General features: G+C 39.1%; 1 protein-coding gene across 1 annotated transcript in view; it reads left to right on the forward strand.

Annotated features, from left to right (window-relative positions):
- The window catches only part of c4h11orf65 (chromosome 4 C11orf65 homolog), a 42801-nt gene that overhangs the window by 9406 nt on the left and 17157 nt on the right, over positions 1–16238 (forward strand). The window contains exons 3-4 of the mRNA XM_028801247.2: positions 10841–10964; positions 15171–15263. Of these exons, the coding sequence (XP_028657080.1) occupies positions 10841–10964; positions 15171–15263 (217 nt within the window). The remainder of the gene's footprint in view (positions 1–10840; positions 10965–15170; positions 15264–16238) is intronic.

Here is a 16238-nt window from a genome sequence, read left to right on the forward strand (position 1 = left end):
CTTTTTCAAGCTTTGGGCATACATATTATAATGAATGACAGCGCTACAAGCCAGGGCTCAAATCCTGCCTCCTCCATTTATGTGGAATTTTCTCCGTTTGCCTGTATGACATAAGAACTAGCTGTTTCGATTAATCAGTTACTTCAGGGTGGCTCATAGTGAGTAAGTGTGCGTGTGTGCATAAAGTGTGACCTGCCTGGGGTTGATCCCTTCCTTCAACCTTTAGCTGTTGCAATAGTCTCTGTACAGTTTGTAATTAAAATAACGACCAAAGCAGTCAATATGAGAAATATTTCTAAAGATATGAGCCATAGCAGTGAATAAAACCTACTGATTGTATTTTAATGTTTACAGTGTATATTGATTTCTGGTTACAAACTTTTTCTGTATTTTGACTGCACCCTTCAGTTTTTTTCTTGACTCTTCTCACAAACTAATTTTTTGGTGTCTGACTCTCTTGTTCTGGGCCTTAATTACAATTTTGGTTTCTCATTCTGAGTTTGTTTCCTCGACTCTTGATCTCCCAGTTTTGACCTTGGTTATTTTACCTTATCTGCTCCTGTTTCTTGATTCCATTCTTATTTCAGACAGATGCTGTTTAATCCAGTCAGTGCAAGTACTTTTCTTAGTAAGAGCAATTTGTTTTTCAGGTACTGCGGATGGTACTGTTACCATAGTATATTGTGTTAGTGTACAAAAATGAAAACTTTTCTGGACATAATATGCATAGAATTATTAAAATTTTAAAGTCATGTAAAGGTGTTATTAGTATAATTACACCCCAAATCTGGGGTGAAAAAAATCAGAATATTTTTATGACAGTTAAAAATGTGAAATATCTATGTTCTATCAGTAGTTAATATTAGTTTATGAGCTGAGTGCACTGGAAATAAAATACAATGCACAATTTGCCATGGAAGACATGACAGAATGTTGAAAGAACTTTCATCCAAGTACAAGAACATTACTCATCATGCTATTGAACTGTACATTTACCTTTGTGAGCCGTGCCAGAAAAAACAAAAAGGTGTCAAAAAAAGTGTTGTGGTGAAGCCTGTGTTTTTTCTTTCAATTCCCGTTGTCAGGTCCATCTCATTGATTTTTCAGTCCCATCCTGACAGAATATAAATTTATTGATCCCAAGATCACTTAACTACGTTTGTGGTTCTCAAGGCTCCAACATCAAAGAGAGCAAAAGAAATAGCATACAATCTTGTAGACATATTTACGTTGCTTGGAGTACCATCGATAATACAGTCCAACAACGGAAGGGAATTTGCTAATAATGTGGTAAGCAGCCTAAATGAGTACTGACCAACTTTAACGATCATCCATGGCAAGCCATGCTACTCACAAAGCCAGGGTAGTGTTGAAAGAACTAATCAAGACATTGAAAATGTGCTGAGTATTTGGATGCAAGATAATAAAATTGGCCGGTGGAGTGAGGGGCTATGTTTCATCCAACATAAAGAACAGGGCATTTCACTCTGGGAGTAAGAGAATACTATAAGAAGCTTTCTTTGGTGGAAAAGTTAAACTGGGTCTCACAACGTCTTCCCTACCCCAGGATGTTTTATAAGACTTACAAACTGAGGAACAACTGGAAAAAAATAATAGAAAGCATTCCAACAATACAACAAGAAGAGAGAGAGAGCCTATTGCACAAAACACAGAAGAAATAGTAGTCCACGATGGAAAAAGAAAGGTGATAATGAAGAGGCTTCCATTTCTGCTACGTGTTGTGTCTGTTTAAAGGAATAAATGCAGAAACTATCATCGAAACATTCATGCCATCTATGGGCATGCCAGTAAAGATGAGGTTAATATTTTGTGCACTCTTTGCTTCAATATTGAGAATGCTGTTGAAAATAAAAGTGGATCTAAATTGAATCTGGAAATACAGGCAAAAAATGAAAATGGACTCTGACAAAAAAATTCCCACTCCTCCTTTAGGCACCACTGTGCAAGTTCCTGTTCCTAACGTCGACAAGGGACGGGGTAACTCGCGCAATCTGTTGGCAGTTGTTATGAGTGTGACAGAAGATGGTTTTTGCCGACTTGGAACTGCTCAATGAATTTTTGAACCAACTCTATGCCAGATCACAATTCACTTTATGTCCAAAGGACCTAGTCACAGTTGGAGATGTTCCTGATCACGAAATACATCTTCAATCAGCTGCTATTGCTCAGTCCACAAGAAGCGGTCAAGGTTTCATTAGGTGCATGTGCAAGAACAAATGTCAAAATTTGAAGTGCTCTTGTGTAAAAAAGACAATTAAGTGCAATTCAAAATGTCATTCTACCTTTCCTTGTTGCAACAAGTAGTTTTTTTCAGTAAGAAAGTCCTGTGCATTATTTTGTATTTTTCTTTTAATTTTCATATATGTCTTTTCAAGAAAGGCATTTTTATGACACACACTTTTCATAGTTTGCCTAAATAGTATTTGTTATTTTATGTAATGCCTAGGTATTATATATATAATGCCTAGGGGAAGTATATTGCATATTAAAATAACACAGACATTTCACGCTTTGCCTAAAAACGTCATGCATTCTATAAATTTCCTAGGCATTTTATACAGTGCCTGCTTTTCACACATTGCTGCTAACATATACATTTAGAATTTTAGTGTTTGAAATGACCTAAAGCAAACTGCCTACAAAAAAAGAGATGTGGCCCTCTGGTATCTTTCATAGTTCTTTCAGGAAACATGTGACCCTAATGATTACAACACTTGAAAGTCCCTGTAAATTTACAACATAAATAATGGTAAAGGACTAGGGGAAAATTAAAGACACTCAAAAAAAAAAAAACACCAAAACAGTATCTAGGGCACTCCTAGCACTTGTGGATTGTGAAGAATTAGTAGGTGCAAATGATACAGTCATTCATGAGGCCAGGTTCAAGTCTCACACCCAATCATTTTTGTGTGGTGTGTGTGCATTCTCCCTATGTCTCAGTGTCTTTTCCTCCTACATCCTCAAAGATATTCATGTCAGGTTAATTGATAATGCTAAAAAAGCCCTGCGTGAATGGGACCTGTGATGTACTGACAACTTGTCCAGGGTTTTCTCCTGTCTTCCGCCTGATGCTACTGGGATAGTGTCTGTCTTCCTACAATGCTAAATTTGATTAAGATGGTAGGGGAAATTTATTTAATGTTACTCAGTAGAGGTGTGTCAGTTGATTTCCTTCTACCCATCTACAAGTTTATTATCTAATCTAATCAGATTTTACAGTATGTTTCACTATTGGTAATGTGAAAAGAAATAAGCCACCATTGGATTCCCAGAGTTGTGTCTAGTTTTATAAAGTGCACATTTATCAGTACTCAATAGAGTACAAAGTTAAAATGAAAGTCATGCAGCTCTTCTAGCCACATGCCTACTTGTCTAAAGTGTTCAAACTGCACTTTCCGGCTGAATGGCTGGAAGCATTTCATTAGTGCAGCCACAGAGACTCCCAAAAACACACACACGTTGTGCACTAGCCTAGAGGCAAGGGTGTATGTTCTGTAAATATTACTTATTTCTGGGTGTGTCTGGGTGATTAAAATTTTAAAGATCTACCGATTAGCAAGCTACCTTTCATGCATTACATGTTGTCTTTGTAGTGGTGCATATGCATAGCAAAATGTCAGATAATCTGAGTTTCAAGCAACCTGTGAATATAATGTTACAAGGAAAAGCTTTGTGGCATTCTGATAGGTACATGGACATATAACTTTACTTTATATAGCACATTCATACACATGCATGCCTATGGTCTTTTTATTTAAAATTTGAGTGTAGGCAGGTTAGGTGACTTACTTAAAGAATGCAAAGTGCCTCAGAGGTTAGGATTGAACCTGGAGCCTTCTGGTTTACTGGCCAGTGCTTTGACTCTAGGCCACATCACCTGCTTAAAGAAAAATATGTTTCTCTCATTGTTTCCTTATCTTTGAAATCTATCAAGCTAGTTGCTTTTAGGTATTTTGGTTTATATTTTCACTGCACACACCCATGGTGTTCATTTATAATGCATGACTAGTAAGGATTCAGTATATTGCCTTTAGTTGTTCTCCTTTTCAACACAGATAGTACATATTTAGGAGTTAACACAACAAAATACAATGGTCATAAGAAAAAATATAGTTGGAAAAGGTGACCCTGTGAATACCATGCTAACATATCATTCACAATACCCTGTCAACCACCACCAAGCATGTGATAATTCTGTTTCACATCCACATTTCTAACTGTTAGCCCCCAGAACTAGCACTCCAGCCACCATAAAAAAAACGCACACTGTTCCAGTTTGGTGCTGAGGTATCACCAGTTCCACAACTGCACTCGGGTCCCAATATGGGTGGCTCGTCATGTGGTGGGTAAAGCAATGTTCCCAACCTTCCAGCAGTGCGTTGCTATACTAACACTTCTACCTGGTAGAGCTTTGACGGGGACAAGCATTGTGGCTTATGAGCAGAATTTCCAAAAGACTTCCTGTTGCTGCCTTATGCTATTGGAGCCATTTGGGCCCAAACCTACCACAGCACCAATTTTTGGACAAGCTGTCCTGTGTCACCACCAAATCTGAATTGCTGGTCAGACCCCAGCATCTTCTGTGGATCTCTGTACTGTGCTGAATATGGATCACCTGTGTTGGATTTTGCCAAAGATAGGTGCAGAGATGGTTAAGTTTATTTCATCACTTCATTATGTGGATCAAAATTAGGTCTCCTAACTTCACTCTGAAGTTTCCAGATTCTGGATGAACTTGTGAAGCTATTAACACTTACAGTGCCTATAATAAGTATTCAACTCCTTGGAAGATTTCAGATTTTATTATTATACTCAATGAATCACAGTGGATTTAATTTGGCTTTTCTGACACTAATCAACAGAAAAAGACTCTTAAATGTCAAAGTGAAAATGGATCTCTGCAAAATGTTCTACTTTAATTACAAATATAATGCACAAAATAATTGATCACATAAGTATTCAGCTCGTACAAGTCAGTATTTAGTAGAAGCACCCCTCGGGCCATGACAGATCTGAGTCTGTTTGCACAAGTCTCTACCAGCTTTGCTTACTTGGACATTGTCATTTTTTCCCTTCTTCTTTGTAAGTGATGGTATTGGTGGCTTTGAGGCTAGGGATGTGCGCTTGCAATCGGAGGGTTGCCAGTTTGAATCCCATAAATGCCTGAAGTGATTCCACTCCATTGGGCCCTTGAATAAGGCCCTTAACCTGCAATTGCTTCATTTTGGGTATGACGTTAACCTGTATCCAGCCCTGGAAGCAGGTCCTCCAACTTGCAGGGAAAACTTGGGTGTGTGGCAGGATTGGCACTCCAGCCTCTGTAACAAACAGTGCTGAGGTGTCACCCACTGCACTTGGGTCCTAATTTGGTGGTTCTTCGTATGGTGGGTGTGACAATGTGCATCAGTGTATGCTCCCAACCTTTCTCTCCTCTTTGTAACAGTTTCCCAGCTCTGTCATGGTGCATGGAGATCATGAGTGAACAACCTTTTTATGTCCAGGCACAAATTATTAACTGGAGTGAGATCAGGTTTCTGACTCGGCCACTCCAGGACATTAACGATGAGTGCATTTAAATGCACACACAAAACTGGGATAAGGCGAGTAACCCAGTTAAGGCAGAAACCTGTTTTCTTAAAAAACCTCTGTTTACATGTGCAGGTATGCTTCTGGAGTTCATCTTTGGGAAAACACTCCAACGTCATTAAACTGCACAAAAAAAATGTAAACATCATCAGCTGTCATGAATCCAAAATCAAGCATGAAACCTGTGATGCTTTTCTTTTGTTTTATAAATATGTTTAGTCCTACATGTGCTCTGAAGTAAATAACATTCATCCCCTTTTTACATCTTTGATCTGAGCCATCGAAGATTCTCAGTATGAACACTGGCCACTATGTTACCCAATCCCACTTTTTCAACATACAGCAAATAGATGGATTAAAACTAATCTGACACTTTTTGTTACTGGATTGCATGCAGCACACTCTTTTCTCTTTTTTGAGTTCTGCACAGGACCAAAATATTGATACATGTGCTTCTCACCTTACACCCAGTGCTGCTGGGATAATAAGGCACTTTTACATCAATAAATTAAGTATTACGTTAGGTTACTTGTTACTCTAAAAAGTAACTGGGCTACGTAATACACCTGAGTTTTAGCATTTTATTCTCCAACACTGCTCCCGAGATTGTCCTGCTGAGCTTAGCACACTGTACATTCACATCATTTACATAAATTTAGGTATTTCTTGAAATTTGAAACAGCTCATTTCAGCCAGGAGAAGTAATAATGCAATTGCCCAAGCAGTTTTATCTTATGGACGCTTATACCTGTGGCTTCTGGATGCAGGTGCAAACCTAACACATGTGCAACATGTATGCACAGACTACAAAATCTTTAACTATAAACCTCTTAAAAATTTACATGGCTAAACAACCAGGTTACTCGCAGTGAAATCTATGTGTGTTGGCCCGGTTTCTGAGAGACCAATATCCCAGTTTCTTTAACAAGAATAAGGGTTTACATGGCATTTCAGAGACCAGATTTCTGTGAATCATTGGGTTATTCAAGCGCATGTAAATGCACTGATTCTTGCTTTTAAGCCTTTTCTTTGTAGCTTTGGTTTTATGCTTTAGTAAATGTATTGATGGAAAACCAATCTTCTCCAAAGCTTCTGGTTTCTTGCAGACTGCATCAAGTTTTCCTCCAGGATTCCCCTATATTTTGCTGCATTAAGTTTATTTCTACCCTCAAAAACATTCCAGGACTTGTGGCAAAGTAGCATCCCCACAACATGATCTTGCTACCACCCTGCTTTATGGTGATGATGGTGTGTTTTTGATAATGTGTAAATAGATATACATGCTATGAATTATTAGTCTAGAGACATATCCCTCAAAACAGTTCCACAGTACTGTGTACAAGTGACGATAAATTTGAGGTTAAATAATAATGTAAGCTAGTTTTCAATCTTGGATTCTGGTTCAGTTCAAGTGTACAGACAATTTAAAGGAGATTAACCAGAACCATTCAAGGATCTCATGAGCTATCAGTGAAGAGTGACAACTGTATATATTCACCTGTAGAAGACATATATTAAGTTGAATGCCAACACACGTTTTCAGAGATGAATCCATCATTGCACACATTTAGCTAAACTACAGAATCCAGTTTTAGAGTTACTAGGAGCTGGAGCCTATTCCATCTGCACTGATCACAAAGCAAGTACCAACTCTGGATGAGCTGGCCCCATTCAGTTCCAAAGCAGGTTTACAAACATGAACTCATATTGAGACATTGAACATAAATGCACATCTCTCATACAGTGCATCCGGAAAGTATTCACAGCGCATCACTTTTTCCACATTTTGTTATGTTACAGCCTTATTCCAAAATGGATTAAATTCATTTTTTCCTCAGAATTCTACACACAACATCCCATAATGACAACGTGAAAAAAGTTTACTTGAGGTTTTTGCAAATTTATTAAAAATAAAAAAACTGAGAAATCCCATGTACATAAGTATTCATAGCCTTTGCTCAATACTTTGTCGATGCACCTTTGGCAGCAATTACAGCCTCAAGTCTTTTTGAATATGATGCCACAAGCTTGGCACACCTATCCTTGGCCAGTTTCACCCATTCCTCTTTGCAGCACCTCTCAAGCTCCATCAGGTTGGATGGGAAGCGTCGGTGCACAGCCATTTTAAGATCTCTCCAGAGATGTTCAATCGGATTCAAGTCTGGGCTCTGGCTGGGCCACTCAAGGACATTCACAGAGTTGTCCTGAAGCCACTCCTTTGATATCTTGGCTGTGTGCTTAGGGTCGTTGTCCTGCTGAAAGATGAACCGTCGCCCCAGTCTGAGGTCAAGAGCGCTCTGGAGCAGGTTTTCATCCAGGATGTCTCTGTACATTGCTGCAGTCATCTTTCCCTTTATCCTGACTAGTCTCCCAGTCCCTGCTGCTGAAAAACATCCCCACAGCATGATGCTGCCACCACCATGCTTCACTATAGGGATGGTGCCAGGTTTCCTCCAAACGTGATGCCTGGCATTCACACCAAAGAGTTCAATCTTTGTCTCATCAGACCAGAGAATTTTCTTTCTCATGGTCTGAGAGTCCTTCAGGTGCCTTTTGGCAAACTCCAGGCGGGCTGCCATGTGCCTTTTACTAAGGAGTGGCTTCCGTCTGGCCACTCTACCATACAGGCCTGATTGGTGGATTGCAGAGATGGTTGTCCTTCTGGAAGGTTCTCCTCTCTCCACAGAGGACCTCTGGAGCTCTGACAGAGTGACCATCGGGTTCTTGGTCACCTCCCTGACTAAGGCCCTTCTCTCCCGATAGCTCAGTTTAGATGGCCGGCCAGCTCTAGGAAGAGTCCTGGTGGTTTCGAACTTCTTCCACTTACAGATGATGGAGGCCACTGTGCTCTTTGGGACCTTCAAAGCAGCAGAAGTTTTTCTGTAACCTTCCCCAGATTTGTGCCTCGAGACAATCCTGTCTCGGAGGTCTACAGACAATTCCTTTGACTTCATGCTTGGTTTGTGCTCTGACATGAACTGTCAACTGTGGGACCTTATATAAACAGGTGTGTGCCTTTCCAAATCATGTCCAATCAACTGAATTTACCACAGGTGAACTCCAATTAAGCTGCAGAAACATCTCAAGGATGATCAGGGGAAACAGGATGCACCTGAGCTCAATTTTGAGCTTCATGGCAAAGGCTGTGAATACTTATGTACACGTGCTTTCTCAATTTTTTTATTTTTAATAAATTTGCAAAAATCTCAAGTAAACTTTTTTCACGTTGTCATTATGGGGTGTTGTGTGTAGAATTCTGAGGAAAAAAATGAATTTAATCCATTTTGGAATAAGGCTGTAACATAACAAAATGTGGAAAAAGTGATGCGCTGTATGTGTGACATATTGAGAGCTTGCAACTTCCACACAGATAATAAAGTGGCTAAAATTCTAATTGTGAACCTGCAGAACTCATCACTGCATCTCATGTCATCTTCAGAATAAAGCTTGTTTTCTAAATGTACATACGAGGAATAACATACATAATATTCTCAAACACACTTAACTAAAATCAGAGGTGTAGGGGCCAACAGTGAGACTATATAAATCTCTGCTTCTGGATGTACAGTATATTGTTTGTTGTATAAAAGTTGATAAAAATTTACAAAGCATGCTTTTCACTGATCCAAAGTTGCAAGTGGAATATAATATCATATATCCATCCATATAAACATATATATACCAGTAATGGCGCACTACATGATAACATGCAGTGAATACACTTGACTTGAGCATTCATAGTTTTCATACTGTTTCTCTGTACGTTTACCATTCGTTTGCTCAGAGGTTGATGCGCTTGCTGCTTCCAGAGCAGCTCTTCTTTTCTTCACCCTAGCGGCCTGCTTCTTCTCTTCTTTCGTCCACATCTTTTCCTGTTAAAATTGACTAAGTCAGTGTTTGTGTTGCAATTACTTAGTATGTTTTCTTTCATTTTTCACTTAAGCTGGCACTTAAGTCTTCAATCTGTCTCAAGAATGATTTAAGATATGGTATCTAGAAGGTTGCCGGTTCGAATCCCCATCACTGCCAAAAGAGATCCTACTCTGCTGGGCCCTTGAACAAGACCCTTAACCTTTAATTGCTCCAGGGGCTTTGTACAATGGCTGACCCTGCGCTCTGACCCCAAGGGGTATGCGAAAACTAACAAATTCCTTATACAAGAAATTGTATAAGGCAAAATAAAGAACAAAAAAAAAACAAAAAAAATGAAGAGGTAGAGGAAGTGATAGCGAAGGTGATAAGGAATAAGAACGGTGCCCATACACATGCGCCGCCCTGCTGGCCACTGCCGAGAGTTGATTTCACAATAAAATAAAATAAAAAGAGGAATAACCTTGGAGGTCAATCGTCACCCTGAAAGTGCATAGTACGTGTCACATAGTATATGTGTACTAAATTTCAGGTCAATAGTTCAAACGGTTTGCGAGCTACAGGTGATTTAAAATCACAGATAGACAAATGGACAGCCAAGGTAGCGTATTATATAAGAAGATGATACTATCCGTCCCACGCGGGTCTGCCCATGTGGAAGTGAAACAGGACAGCGAGGAGGTTCCCTGCCTTTCTCCCTACTCCTGACGTCATGCTTCCCCCTCCCCTCGGCCCACAGCCTCTGTCTCGGATTAGCACAAATATATCGCTCATGCAAGCGAACTGTGATTCTTATAGTGATGAGAGAAGTCGCAAAATCAACAGGAATGTTCAAGCAAATTCTAGAAAAAAGCCAGATCTAAATCCGTTAAGTAGTTCATTTGTTCGCTAGCTAAGCGGATGTAAGATTTGCCCCAGTGCTGGCAAGTAGGTGAGAAGGGCCCCACCCCCCTCCCCTTGGCCCACTGTGTCTTTTTCCGATTCGCGCAAATAAATCAGTACCACAAGTGAACTATGATACTTAGCACGATGAGAGAGGTTGCAAAATCAACCAGAATGTTGAAGGAAATTATAGAAAAAAACCCGATCTAAATTCGTTAAGTAGTTCTCTTGTTAAAAGTGGACAGACATACAGACATTGGATTATATATAGAGAGAGATAATATCATATGCCCATCCATATAAACAAAACTGAAAACTGGAGCATTCATGGAAGTGATGCACGAGTGTATAGTAAGTCTGAATTCTGTTTAAACTGAAACTTTTAATTGTAAAGTTGGAAGCTTTATGAAAACACATGACTGTGTTAACTCTAGCTCACTATTGTAAATGTGTCATTTATGCATATTAATTTTCCCCACAGCTGCAGAAATGCACATTTTTCAGAAAATTCTCCAAGGCAACCAAAAAGCCAAGAGGATATTGCTCTAGTAATGAAAAAGACTAATGCAGCAAAAGTTATACAAAGAGCCTGGCGAAGGTATATTGTAAGTATTTTTTATATTGCATAGCAATTGCACAGATACCGTATCAACTGTTTTCAGTCATTTGTAATCCATTGTAATGGAGGGAATGGATGGCATTAACATGGTTATATAATTGGAAGCCTAGATAGTGGATAGACAGTAGAGGAATACACTCCCCCAGCACACTGGGTAGCAGCATTGTTCCAGGGTTAATCCCTGTAAGGCTTCATGGGAAGTCCAGTTCAAGTGGACAGCCCAGTTGAGGACCTCTAAGAATATCAGCCACTACAAGATATGGAGCACTCTACTAGACAGGAAACACATGACTGTTTAAAAACTGCAATGTCAAATGAAATACTTGGTTGCGCTATAGATAAGAGTAGGGTTATGGGAAGGGTATCTTACTCAAATAATCCTCCTTCTTGCACTTATTTTAAGATACATGAGCTGCTGTGGAGGTCACGTGTTTCCTGCCTAGCATGAAGCTACACACCCTATGTTGGCTTCAGCTAGGCCCTTCTCAGGATCTCCAGAACTGCTGGAGAGAGCTTTCGTAGGGTGGCTTCCCTGCCCCTGGAAGTACTTCCAAGGATTGTCTATGGTGCACCTTCAGCTTCAAAAGGAACCTCTTCTTCTCAGTAGGAGAATTGTATTCAATGGTCTGAGTAGGGGACAAAAAACCTACCTGGAGAGGAGTGGAGGAGAAAAAGGATGAATACTGTGCATTTGTGCTTGCTTGCATTGAAAGTAGAGTTTTGAAAGAAGGACTATGTAGAACAGGGGTGCCCACACTTTTTCGGCTTGCGAGCTACTTTTAAAATGACCAGGTCGAAATGATCTACCTACATTAAAAATGCTATATTATACAGTATACTGAGTATACTTTATACATAAAATATATGTTGCCCTACCTTGCATAACTGAATAACCCTTATGGCACAATAGCAATTCAATACATTTATGGTCACTACAGTATTTGGATTTAATAATCTTCATGTGGGAAAAAACTGACTCGCATAAATAAGTAGAGCCGAATAATGCAGTCAAGGAGGCAGCACATTTCCTGATGTTTGGGTACTTTTCCTCTGTGAGTAAGTTCCAAAACTGTCCATGAGCCCCATACTTCAGCTGAATGTCATCCTGTAGTGTCAAAATCTCATCCTCCACTGTAGAGGAGTTTTAGGTGAAACAGTGTTGCAATTTTTAATGTGGGTGAATCACCCTCAACATCTTCCCTAAATGGATAGCACTTAATTGTAACGATTGGCTCAAGTAAAGCTGAGTCTTGAAACCGTCTGTCAAAGTCTGACAGACAATTTTCAATCTGTTCTGTGTAGTGTATGCTGTCAAGTTGTGCACACGCCTTCCATTGCGTCTCCAGCTCTGACGCAAGGTTTTGGATGTTCCCCAAATCAAGGCGCTGCAGCTTTGAGGACAGATGTTACATTTTTCGGTTGAAAGCATTAACTGAGCTAATCACATTGACCATGGTTTTCTCTTTTCCTTCCAGCTGTAAATTAAGCTCATTCAACATGTTGGTCAGATCAGAAAAAAAATGCCAAGTCTAGCAGCCATTGATCGTTATTAAGTTGCTTGTATTCTGCATGTTTAATGACAAGGAGAAACTCCTTTTTCTCCGGCCAGGGGTCTTGAAATCTCAGCAGGAATTTCTCCCTAGCCATCTGCCTCAACGAAGGCCTCTTTTATCATCTCTCCATCATGGAAGGACTCCTTATACTTAATGATCGAGTGACTCACCCGGAACGATGCTTCGGTGTGTCTGCCTTTGCTTTTGAATTCAGCCGAGTGAAAAATTACAGCTGTCTGATTAACTGCAATTTTAGTTCCCTCTCCTTTCTCTTTCTCAGATCGCTTTTCGGAATGAAGTCAGTTTCGTAGTTTTTTATGAACAGTTCTAAAGTGCCTTTCCACATTTTCCTTCTTTGGAATAGCAATGATAGATTGACAGATCAGACAAATGCACTTCGATTGTAACATTGTGAGAGAAAACAATCCTCTTCCAATTCCACATCCAGCCCATAACCAACAATTTTTTTTTTAAATCCCTTCTTTAGTCGATATAATTGGAAGGCTAAGTAGATCACTTAGATAGCCGGAGTTTTGCAGTAGCTCGCGCGTTTGATCGTGCGTGCGGGATGACCAGTGTGTTAGAAGAAAAGAGATCTCAGACTGGCCGCCCTGTATGTCAATCAAGTGGAAAATGCCATAGGGAGGATATATGATAGAGCAGGGGTGGACAAATTCATTCCTGGAGGGCCGCAGTGGCTGCAGGTTTTTGTTCCAACCCAATTGCTTAATAAGAAGCACTTATTGCTCTAGAAACACTTCTGCTTCATTTTAGCTATCTCCCTCGTTAAGATTATGAACCCTTATTGCTTATTTAAGTCTTAAACAGCTGCATTCTTGGTTTTTAATTGCTCCTTATTAGCAATAAAATGCAAATGACAAAAGAAACCAGCAGTTATCCATTTTGCTTGTTACCCTTTACACCTGTGTGTATTTATCGTGCACTATTTGGTTTAATTAAATACTTGGAAGGAAAGAGAAGAGAAAAAAGTGAAGGATTGAGAATTACCCATCCGTTTTACACTTCAAAGTATTTGGATGATATCCTTAGAATGGGAAAAAAAATCTAGAATATGAGAATGACTTGACATAGCAGAGTTAAAGCACTAACAAGCCATGAAATGTAATTATTGGCAAGGATTGTTTTCTAATTAAGCAACTGGGTTGGAACAAAAACCCGCAGCCACTGTGGCCCTCCAGGAATGAATTTGCCCACCCCTGTGATAGAGTAACATTTTAAAAAAAAAAATTTTTTTTTAATGCAGTGCGATCTACCTGCACTACCTTTCCAATCTACCGGTCGATCGCGATCAACATACTGGGCACCCCTGATGTAGAAAATAAAAGTGTCTCTTGACCTGAGACTTGTATTTATTGCAGTTGTATCCAAGGTTTGGGGAGCAGGACACCCCATACCGGTCACACCAACCATCCACACCTGCTTCTTTTCTTACTGCGTAACAGGGAGTTTGTGACAGTCCATAAAATAATCAAGACAAGGCACAAATGCCAGTCTGGCTAAAGGTAGACTCACTAACACTTAGCAATCAATTTGACACCATGGCCTTACACATGATATACACATGAAATTTATGCAACAAAATGATTAACACCTCTGCTTTATTAATCTAGTGGCCTGGATTTGAATGCTGTACCCAGATATTGTACTTGTGGAAGCTGCATGTTCTTTATGGGACTTCATGGTTTTTCTTCCAGGTACACTGGTTTTCTGCTCACATCCTCAATGATGTGCAGCAAAAGTTAAAATTCAAAACTGGCCCCAGTAAGACTGCAAGTCTCGGCAATGGAGTAGTACCCTGTTTCCTGCCTGGCCCTCACAACCTTGACTTGGAATAAATGAGTTTAAGAATGACTGACTCAAATACATCAAAGTTTTTATTTGAACAAAAAAGCAATTAAACTCAAAAATTAAATTTAAAACACAAGTATAGTTTAAAGGATTGGTTAACCTATCCATTCAAGTGTAGAGTGTATTCACTTATTCCATTAGTTGTTTGTGTGGGACCCGAGTCCCTCCTAGGAGCATCATGTGAAAGGAAGGAACAACCTGCTAGTCCGCTTCTGCGTAACATTACAGCAGTTTAGGGTTGCCATTCTATTTGACAGCAAAAACCACATGGACATGGAGGGAACATTCAGACTGTACCAAGAAAACAGACCTGCCCAATATCTAAGCTTGCGCTCAAGCTACGTGCTGCCCAGCATGCCAACCCATTTTTCATAACTAAAGTAATATTCTTGTTTTCACCTAATCAATTAGTATGTTACTATTTAAAAAAGTAACAACTTGTTAAATAATTACAGCATGTTAAGAGAGCTCTGAAATTACTTTAAAGGTACTACTGGGTGAATAGTAGGCACTTAAATTGTTGTTAATCTGAGACCATTTGTTTTGAGTTTATGAATGCCTCTTGTATAGTTCACTGTTTTTAAAATGATGTGTTTTTTTACTTTCGTATTTTTAAAATGATTTTATTAAGGTATACTTTATGTCAATCCTGCAGTCAAACAATGTATTGATTACTTTCTTATTTTTTCAAAATTCTTATTAAAGTCATACACCAATTTGGCAGTCAGACACACAACTTTTCTGCCATAACTTAATTTTCTGTTTTTTAGGACACTTGTGTATTTCGCTACTACAAGAGTCTGATTAACTTCAGAAGACAAGGAGATCCACGTTTACTGCTTAAATATGTAAATCCAAAAGAGGTAATACAGCTATTGCCTTTAATGAAATGTGCTGCTGACATCTACCGACTGAATGGGAATGTAACTTTTTTGTTTGCCCATGACAGAGCTGTGTTGGTATGCTGCAGTATTGTCTTAATTTTCCTACTAGAGATGAAGTCCCTTTTTAATTTCTGAGATTTTACAAAAGGAAACTATGATGTTTTTCTGAGGGGCATTTTGAACATTGTATTCCTTTAAGGAGTTCAGGTTCTTGCAAGTTTATTTTCTTTGGTTATGTAAATATGTTTTTTGTCACAAAATGTATTTTTGAACTGCTTGTCCAGTAAGTATGTCTTAAATGTCAGTCAGTCAGTCATTTTCCAACCTGCTAATGTATTATAATTGTGAATTTCCCATCGGGATTAATGAAGTATCTATCTATCTATCTATCTATCTATCTATCTATCTATCTATCTATAATGTTTATTAAACCTTTCTTATGATCTTCTAGACACATTTAAGTATTCCTGTTTTAAGTTAAACTGGATTTTGAATTTGTTGCATGTAACATTATTTGTGTTTGGATTAACTTGTCAGGTAAAATAATTATAATAATAGTAAAAATTAAGAGTATTGGTCTCCCCATTCTGTCCTCCCTCTGTTCAACCCAGATAGGGCAGCCTGTGCCAGCTTCAGCAGCTAGTGGCCACATACTGTGCTCTGTTCTGACTACACACCTTAGCCTCAGTCATTCTTTCCATGGAGGTTCAATCATCTCTGTCACCTGATGTCTCAATTGTCTGATAATATCCTGGGGAAACATTGGATTTTTTTTTCACACAGGCACTTTCTGTTTCTCTCGTTTATATTGGTGCACCTTCCAATTGAGATTGCTGGAAATCCAGCCTGTGTGCTACCAAGGGTTCTCTTGTAAAAATGATTTGGTGGGGTCATGTTAACACAACATCTGAGCAATGCACAGAAGCAATTAAAAAGGCATATTAAACATTAAAT

Source organism: Erpetoichthys calabaricus, chromosome 4, assembly GCF_900747795.2.
Source record: "Erpetoichthys calabaricus chromosome 4, fErpCal1.3, whole genome shotgun sequence".
Lineage (NCBI taxonomy): Eukaryota > Metazoa > Chordata > Cladistia > Polypteriformes > Polypteridae > Erpetoichthys > Erpetoichthys calabaricus.